The 9611-nt window shown below is 41.3% G+C and overlaps 1 protein-coding gene across 4 annotated transcripts in view; it reads right to left on the bottom strand.

Annotated features, from left to right (window-relative positions):
- Window positions 1-520: 520 nt before the first annotated feature.
- The window catches only part of SAXO6 (stabilizer of axonemal microtubules 6), a 34336-nt gene continuing 25245 nt past the window's right edge, over window positions 521-9611 (bottom strand). For 3 of the 4 annotated variants that reach the window (XM_077833227.1, XM_077833246.1, XM_077833236.1), the window contains 5 exons: window positions 8415-8563; window positions 8196-8320; window positions 5423-5672; window positions 3438-3506; window positions 521-1641 (listed from right to left, as the gene is read on the bottom strand). In XM_077833227.1, the coding sequence (XP_077689353.1) occupies window positions 1532-1641; window positions 3438-3506; window positions 5423-5672; window positions 8196-8320; window positions 8415-8563 (703 nt within the window). In that variant the 3' untranslated portion in view covers window positions 521-1531. The remainder of the gene's footprint in view (window positions 1642-3437; window positions 3507-5422; window positions 5673-8195; window positions 8321-8414; window positions 8564-9611) is intronic. The other variant, XM_077833254.1, reaches the window with a different exon arrangement.

The raw sequence follows: 9611 nt of genomic DNA, 5'->3' as shown, positions 1-9611 counted from the left end.
GCTTGATAGGAAAGGGTAAACATTTCTAAAGGAAATCATTCAGCTGAGAAAAAAAAAAAGGAAGAAGTAAAGTTTCAAGACAGCCTCCCCTTCTGGGGTTAACAGTTGTATAAAAGTTTCTTACATCTTGTTTATAGTGGTAGGAGCTCATTCCTGATACCAACATAGAGCAGCAAGCTGGTTTGTAAAGGCCCAGTTCAGAGGAAGCTTTGGTCTTTCAACTTGGACTATGGTCTTTGGCTCTGGATCCAGTTAATCAATGATTCCAAATGTCAACTTGTCTATAGTGTGAGTAACTGAGCTTTTATAAAGAGCAGTTCTGGACTCTTCCAGGGCAGCAGCTTGTCTTCCAGAAGGCCACAGAGATTGTCTGACCAGCTGCCTCTGTCTGTTGGAAGAGACAGGTTCACTGAGACTGACTCTCAGTGGCCTTCTCGAAGGCAAGCTACTGCCCATGTTGGGCACAATAAGCTGAACAGAAACAAGACAAACTTGATTTTTTTTATTTTTAAATGTATACAAAATTCAAATTCTTTATTGTACAAATATATTTAAAAACAGCAAACATTAACTTAATTTTTTTAAATAGCTAAGCAATTATTTTCACCTACTTCATGTAACTTGCTTTTGTCAATTAAAAAGAAAAAAAATAGGCCATCAGCATAAATCACCATCAATTTTAGCTGTGACCATCATTACAGTAGTTCACTCACCCAGAAACAGACAACTAGAAGAGGTAATTGAGGAGTATGAGAGGGTAATTAAATACATGTTTGAAATGAAGGTTTACCCCCTAGTATCTAAAACCAACATTTAAAAACTGGTCTTGACAACAGTACAGCCATCCATATGGATACTCCAGACATGGCTAACAGTGATCCCATATAGTAAGCTGTCAAAGTCTTCTAGGCAAGAAACAAGTGTGTGGGTTTTTTTAATTATTTATTTTTAACTAGAACAACCCTAGAGTCCTAACCAAAACCTCAACATGTGTTGCACATTTTACATCACATTTGTTGAAATATTAAATGTTGCTTTTTTGGTAGTAGGGTCAGATACTGCTAAATGACTTCATGACAACACCGTCCTGTACATATTCAGAATTCATACAGGATTATGAACAAACCCCTAACATAACTATCTCCTAACTCAGCCATGCTTGAAATCAAATGTCTGAGGTACAGTATTAGGTGAACGATGGTATCGTCCCATAATACTGTTCTTGGAGTACTATATTCTTGTAGTAAAACATCTTTAGAAACTATATACAAGCTGTATACAAATAATTACTGTCAATTTCAAGAGATGCCATAACTGAAAGATTAAAAGCAGGCTATTGTAAAATAGTACATACTGTCTACCCACAGCTCCCATCTCTTTCAACAGAAGTGTCAAATGTTTGACACCTCGCAGGGTCAGGCCATCTTACCAGTATATGAAAGGCCCAAAATACAAAATTTCCCAAAAAATTCCACAAAACTGCAACAAAAATACATCATTGTACAAAACAGTGACTCCCTGGTGGAACACACTACGACTTGCCCCAGAAATTCTCTTTCCTCTTCTGAGCTCGTTCCAGAATCTGAGATGCTAGTGAGCTAGAGGCTGCAGAGCGAGCAGAGATCTGGGACAATCTGTCATCTGTGAGTGCATGCAACAAGGAAAACAAATCTATAACTAAATCCACAGATCAGACATAAATTTTAAACAATTAAGACAGCTGTGGCTGACTTCTCAAATACAAAAGTTTTTATGCCACTTATGACCATGAATGCTACAAAATCAAATACAAACAAATTTCTAAATTGTTAGCTTTGTTGTTGAAGGGGAAGCTAATTAGAAAGCTACAAGCATACTGACTGGGATTTTTAAATTAGGTGCTCATTTCCCAATGAAATGCAGCGGGAGTCGAGCAGCAAGCTCTCCTTTGAAAACTAGAGTCATTGTGCCCAATCTTTACAGCATTAAATGATCTTCCAGTAGTACAGAATTGGCATAGTAACTCCTATGCTTTTTTCCCCTTCCCCAGCATATTTGGTGTGGTTTTGGTTCGTGTGTTCTAGTAATCCCTAGGTGCTGTATGGTTCCTTGGCGCTTATGGCAGCTAGTGTAAATTAGAGCTGTCCTCAAGCTGCTCTCAGTTACGCCAGGGGACCAGCTTAAAGCTCCTCTGTACCCTCCCTCCCCCCCCCCCCCCCCCGGCCTTGAGATGCATTGTGTGCTCCTTGGTTGTAGATGAGGATCAGGGCAATTCTTTTTATTTTAGTCACTGCAGCTGGCTGGAAAGCATGTGGGCAGTGCAAATTGCTCAGCAAAGCATCTGTATATCTGCATAAAGTATGTGAAACTCTGTAGCATCCCACAACCTCACCACACATTTTAGATAACAGCGCTGTACCAGACTGCATCTTTGTTACTAAAAACTAGTGACAAAGCATGAGCTGTCATAAATAGACTCAATTATGCCCAAATGCAGGCATTTTGAGTGTACAAATTTGTTATGCATACAAATACATTGAAATCCCAACCATATACTTATATACACAGCTACAATTAGCAGTATGCTCATAAAGGGGATTTTTTTGTACGTGCAATTTAGGAACCTATTTTAAGAATGTTTTAACCAAAGGCTTTCAAAGATCTAAGGCAAGTTTCAGAGATGGTACTAAATGTTAAACAATCTGATTTAAAGTCACAGAAAACACAGCACATTGTGGCGTGTAGTGTCAAGTTCTGTTTGATTTCTGAAAAGTCACAGTACTATTTGTTCTCTTTGTCTGGAAAACTGATAATCTAAGACTGTTCCTGATAGTGACCATTTTGCTAGAGCAGTGACAAAATCTGTAATAACACTATGGATGTACAGCAGTGCATCAGGTCAGAGAGGCAGTCTCCTGGCATAGACACTCAATTTTGAAAGCTCCCTTGGAGAATACATAGAGCCTGTATTCAAATGCTCATGAGGACAAGATATCCAATAAGATTACAAATACTTCTATGTTCTATCTAGTTGGATTAAAAATACCAAAGCACCCTCAGGCATAATACCTTTGCACTTTGCATGTAGTCAAGGCTTGAACCAGAAAGCAGAAAGGCTTGTGAAAATGTCGGGGGGCTAAAGGGGTAGTTAAATCTGAGTTTGGAACAAATATTTATATTAGCCATACTGAACCACAGTTATGAACGGTTTCATTTTTAACGACATTTCATGGTTTGTTCATAGGGTTTGTACTTAACTTTTCAGATTACTGGGCAGAGAAAAATATTTGGATTTCTTTTGATGACATGATGATCTGGTTATGCATAAAGGTTTTACTGGTCTAGGTATGAGATGGCTGCATTATGTCCTGTATACACCCATCTCCCATTGGGGTGCAGATAAAGTCAGAAGTCATCCATATGATACATACTGTTTAATATTTCAGAATGAAAAATACCTTCATCATTATAGTTTCTTTCCTGCAGTGGTAACTGGAAATGGCTCATCTTTGGACTTGCAATGTTCCCTAGAAGAAAAGACCACAAGTGTTATTTTTACACCATTAAAAAGATCTGTTTCTGCATCACAACCCTATATGGGATGACACTTCATGTCAAAAACTATTTAGAACATTACTTCTAAAAATGTAACTATCAATTAGGATACTGCATACTTGCTAGTTACAGGACTGAGACTCCCTTATCCCCATAATAACAACTCCCATTATAATAAGTTTCTTATAAGGGTACCCTGAAAATGGTGCTGAGATGAGGATGGAATAAGTGTATTGGACTGTATACTTTTCAAGGCAGCATCTTTGGAGGCTGTTACTGTAGTTACACATTGAAATAAGATCTAATGATTTGCATTCAGGACTTGGAGGTAGGATATGGCCCTAGTTCTAATCCCAGCTCTAAGTGACTTTCTTCTGGATTTAGGCAACTCACTGAACCTGTTTACCTCTTGCTCCATTGTAAAATGGAACTATTACCTTACTTCATCCATCTCTGAAGATGCAAGGACTTTGTGTGCTTTTCAAGAGCAGGACCTTAAGCATGTGATTAAAGTTTTGTGGAACTGGGATTTAAGTATATAAATTTCACTTTGACATTTAAGTGCTTGAGGGGTTTTGTTATTTATCACATAGATGCCACCATAGTATGGTTACTATTGTCGTTTAAAACTACTCTGAGCCACTCTGGCTCAAATCGCTCCTCTAGTGAAGAGTTCACACAGGGTATGTGTACACTGCATTGTAAACCTGGGTCTGTGGGACCCAGGCTTATGGACTCAGTGTTTGCAATCCTGTGCTTGTGCCCACGCTGCATTGTAAGCCTGGACCCAGGTCTCTCAGTTGTCCTAACACAGCCATACTGCGGTATGCAGACCTTCTGGCTCTGGCCTTTGGCCTCAACTGCATCCACACTGCAACGCGACAGGATTGGGCCCAAGGCACAGCAGGCACTAGGGGTCTGACTCACACTACCAGCAGGCCCTTAGGACCTGGGTCCTGAGTACTTGCCGACCTCAGTCGGACTGATTTGTGTGAGGATGGAAGGGTGGCTTGGGCTCAAATGTGGTTAGAGCATGGACTTACTGTGCAGTTTAGACACAGCTGCAGGGACCAGGAAATGCTGCTGAGATTCCAACAGACCTTTTAAAGATAGAGAAGGCTGGATTGTCCCCTTCTCTCCCACTCCACACACAAGGGTCCTCAAAAACCTACAGTTCTCTCAAAATCCACATAGATGTCTGGTGATCCTGTAGAGGCCAGGGCCACCTCACAGATGGGACTATGATGACAGATTTTCATCTGCCAGCAACTCTCTCCTGAACATCCCAGCCCTGCAAAGGTGGGTGCTCCACAGCACATAAAAGGGCACGTAAACATCACAGCCTCAGCTTCTCAGCTGATTCCCCCTGGAAAACTATGGTGAGAGAGGGAAATAAGGGTTGTATCACACCTAGCCTACTGTCCTTGCTCTTCTCACACAGGGTGCACTGTAGAGTGGTATGATGATGTTGTGGAGGTGTCCAATTACTCATCGGTGTGAGTAACCCTAAAAGGAAATGTACTAGATTTCCCCCCTGCTGTCTACAGAAGAGATAACAAAACTGTTCACACAGAACCAATTATTTGAGGTATCCAGTAATTCCTTACTAAAATCAAGAAAGCTCTGTTAGACAGACAGATACTAGAACCTAAGCATAGAACAAAGGCCAGATCTCCCCATAGCAGTGTAGCTCAAAGTATCTCATTTAGGTGGAGAATAGTACAGTTGTTCTAGCAAGATGAAACATACTGGTACAAAAGAGTTTCTCTGCAATAAGCAGTCATTCTTTGTTGAAGTCACAAAATTTTGGGCCCTGCACACTTGCAAGATAGCAATTACCATACAAACTAAGTGGATGGAAAAATCCTATTTAAAAAAAAAACCCAACCATTATGCTGGAACTCGGGATCCCTGAGAGTCCCTTGAATGCGACAGCATGGATTCCAGGAGGGGAGAGTAGCGCTTTTGACTGATTTCTGCACAGGCGCTGTAGTTGGATGTGCTGAAGTGGGAGACGCTCTTTCATCAGCAGCATTGACAGTGGGCCAAGAATCCTTCCTCAGAGGCAAAGGATCTAAAGTTTTCAATCCAGCAGCTTGGGAGGCAAGTAGTGATACAGCTTCTGCTTCCCCTTCAAACTGAAATACCATAGAAAAGGCTACTATTAGTTTATACACACAACTGAAAATTTGAGTTATATCAAACATCAAGTACAGAGGCATATGCAGCTGATACATGTTGGCTGTGTCTTGCTGGAGCTTCCAGGCCAGGCAAGTGACTTGAGGCTTTGGGACAGTGTTAAGCAAAGCTCACATTATGAGGGATAATCTAAACATGACCCAAAAAAGGCTTTACACATGTGTAAAAGCACTAGACTGCTTTCTCAATTTCATCTGGCCCTACACTATTAGGCCATGTGTGCATTCACATACAATACCAGGTCAGATTCTTGCCTTTGGAAAATAAATCACTTCCAAGCTTCCATTACCATCTCTAGGAGCAGAGAAAACACAGAGACAGTTTAAACTAATGGACTGAGCAAAAGCCTGGTAGTTGGATTCCTGAATTTCTAATCCTACCTCTAACAACAACTTTGTGGTCACAATCTTTGTGTTTTGATTCCTCATCTGCAAAGCGGGACTATGAGATTAATATGGGGATTAATACTCAGTTACCTCAGAGGAGCTTTGTGAAGGTTAATGTTTATGAATTGCTCAGTATTATTAACACTGAAGGCCAGTGTAGGACTTTGAAAAGTGGGCTGACTCTTTTATAACAATAAAACAGCATTAACTTAGTCACAAAACCCCTAAAGGATTTAAAACACTACTAAAAAACAGCCAGCAACTAAAAGACATTTGGAACACTTGGGAAGCCAGGAACATTGCTACAGTGACAGGATCCTAGGTATCCCAAGCAGGAAATTGGGAGACAGGATGCAATAATATTTATGGCACTGTTAAAATACCAACTATTAGATATTGAGGAAAATCCTGAATAAAGGGAACAACCAATATTTCATATCCATGAGGGAAAACAGCGAAGGATATAAAGAGAGAAGGAATTATGATTATGAATAAATTTTAGTGGGTAGCCAAATAGGAAAGCTGAAGACATAAGATAGTTATAGCTGACTTGTCATTTCAGACTGAGGCTTATTACCCAGGGCAAAAGTTGAACTCTGAATTTAAAAAAAAATTTCATTAGTGTTCCTGCTTCTACTAGATATTCTACCTCACTGGGAGAAATCTGCAGTGAAATCCTATACATATTTAGAAATTGAGACCACACACCTGCTTGTGAAGTGATGTGACTAAGGACTGGGAAGGTTTTTGAAACGCAATAAGCTCAATCTATTTCACTTCAACAGAAAGCTAAGGGGTGAATTAATCAGAGTTTATAAGTACTTACATGGGGAACAAAAATATAATGGGCTCTAGAATACAGAAGCATAACAAAATCCAATTGTCAGAAATTGAAGGTAGACTAACTCAGATTGGAAATAAAATGTACATTTTTAACAAAGAGGGTAATTAACCATTGGAAAAACTTGCCAAGTGTTGTAGTGGATTCTCCATCACTGACAGTTTTAAAATCAAGATTGGATGTTTCTCTAAAAGATATGCTCTAGTTCAAATATGAATTAATTCAGGAAAATTCTGTGGCCTGTTATGCAAGATGCCAGACCAGATGACCATAGTGGTCCTGTCTGGCCTTAGAATCTATAAGCCACAAAGACCCGTGAAACTAAATACTGTCCTAGTATCTTTTTGACCCCTACGCTAGGATGCACAGAGAAATCAAATCTGAAGTAAAATGAAGCAGAAAATTCCAAGAACAATGGAAAGGGAGACTGACACCAATGCGGCATACTTTTCTACCCAACTCATGGAGTTTGGAGCTCTGCATGACTTCAGGAATGAGCTGGGATAAGGGTAGCAGGGAGATCAGCTGCTCTTGGCAGCAGGCTTTCCGCTGGACTCCGCGCACTTCAGAGCCAAAATATATATGGGAAATAATGCAGCATTCCCTCCCATAGTCCTTCAGTTTCCATTGCTTAACAAAAATATGTAACTATCGGCATAGGTGCTGACTCCGTGGGTGCTCCAGGGCTGGAGCACCCACGGTAAAAAATGAGTGGGTGCTCTGCACCCACTGGCAGCCAAGCTCCCCCCCCATGCCCTACCTCCTCCTCCTCCCCCTCCCCTGAGCTTGCTGAGTCCCCACCCCTCTGCCTACCTTCCAGCGCTTCCCACCCGACCGCAACCAAACAGCTGTTTGGCAGGGTTAGCACACTCCGGGAGGGAGGGGGAGCAGTGGAAAAGCAGCATGCTCAGGGGAGGAGGCAGGGAAGAGGCGGGGCTGGGGCAGGGATTTGGGGTAGGAGTTGGAATAGGGGCAGGGAGGGGACGGGGTTGGGGCAGGGGTGGAAAGAGGCGGGGCAGGGGCGGGGGCAGGAGGAGGGTTGAGCACCCACAGGGAAGAGGGGAAGTTGGCGCCTATGACTATCAGCCTCTCCATCACAGATAACATTGAAAATTTTAGACTGGAACATCCCAATCCTTAAACAAGCTTAAAACAATTATTCAAATTGACATAAAAAGGATATCCTATCTGTATCTTTCTACACTGCATATTGACAAATGCTTGCTTTGTCTCACCCTTCTGGATTTTCTTTCTCCTGAGGCTTGTTTAGATGAAGAATACTGTGTTTCTAAAGACTTTTTCTTTCTCTGCTGTGGCGATGAAGACTTCACTTTAGATGGGGACACTAAAACTGCACCTCCTAGAGTAACAGAAGATAAAATATTTTGTTACATTAAAAACTTTTAATAAATGAATTCCCTCAAAATGTTGTTTTTCATTTTAAATATTGTTACCGACAGCTGGCGTGGTAAGATCATGATGAGTTCTTTGGGCTCCACCAATTGTTTTCAACTTTGGAGTAGAAAGCCTGCCACGTTCTCCTGAAGATACTGAAGAAGAATCTGACCTATCTGCTGAAGGTTTCGGTAGTGAGGCATTTTCTCTGCAAAAATGAGGAAAGATGGTCCAGTGGTTAGGGCTCTGGCCTCGGTCCCTGTTCTACCACAGACTTCCTGCATGACCCTGGGCATGTCACTTAGTCTATTTGTCCCCAGTCTGTTGAATGAGATAACAGCACTTCTCTATCTCACATGAGTGTTGTGAGGATAAATATGTTAAAGACACAGATCCTCAGATACTACCGTGATGGAGAGTCATAAAAGTATTTTCTAAGATAGAAAATATGACTGAACATCATGTGTTACTAACGGAGTTTGTAAAACATGCACGGTAAAAGGCCTAGAACTCAACTGTAATTAGAGGAAACATGGGAAAGTTGACTGCCAAATACTGTACTCAGAAATAAGTCCTTGATATTTCTAAATATCTTCCTACTTTTTTTCCTACACCCAGACATTTTCAGAACTCCAAGGTTACCAATACATCCCCTCCCTCTCCCCCGTAACAGGAAACCACACCCAGGGAGATCTGGACATAGCTTCCTGCAAAGCCCATCAACACTGTTCAAGTTTGCTGAAAAAGTCAAAGGGTATGTCTACACAGCAGCTAGGAGGGTGCTTCCCAGTGCACGTAGATAGACACACTAACTCTGCTCAAGCTAGCATGCTAAAAACAGCAGTGTGGATGCAGCAGCAGGGGGAGTGGATTGGGCTAGCCACCTGAGTACAGTCCTGCCTAATCCTCTGGGTACATACATGCCACCCTGCTATTTTTAGTGTGCTAGCTCAGGCGGAGCTCGTGCATGTCTGTCTTCCCACACTGGGAGGCACTCTTCCACCTGCAGTGTAGACATACTCTTAAGCACTATATTATGCAGTCCATTCAACAGTGACAGAACAGACTATCCTTTCAGTCCTACCAATCCTTCAAAATTGAGTATGAAGCAGACTGCTAATTTTAGTTTTCCACATGGCTATATGTTGCACTATCACTTGCCTACTCTGAGTGGCCTTCTGTACAACTTTTAACATTTTAAATGTTATGCATTAAGTTTAGTCATATTAATCAAAATAGTATTTTGTGTTTAGTTT

Source organism: Eretmochelys imbricata, chromosome 1 (assembly GCF_965152235.1).
Source record: "Eretmochelys imbricata isolate rEreImb1 chromosome 1, rEreImb1.hap1, whole genome shotgun sequence".
Classification (NCBI taxonomy): Eukaryota; Metazoa; Chordata; order Testudines; family Cheloniidae; genus Eretmochelys; species Eretmochelys imbricata.
Note: the sequence above shows the minus strand (reverse complement) of the source record. Positions and strands in the feature narration are given on the sequence as shown.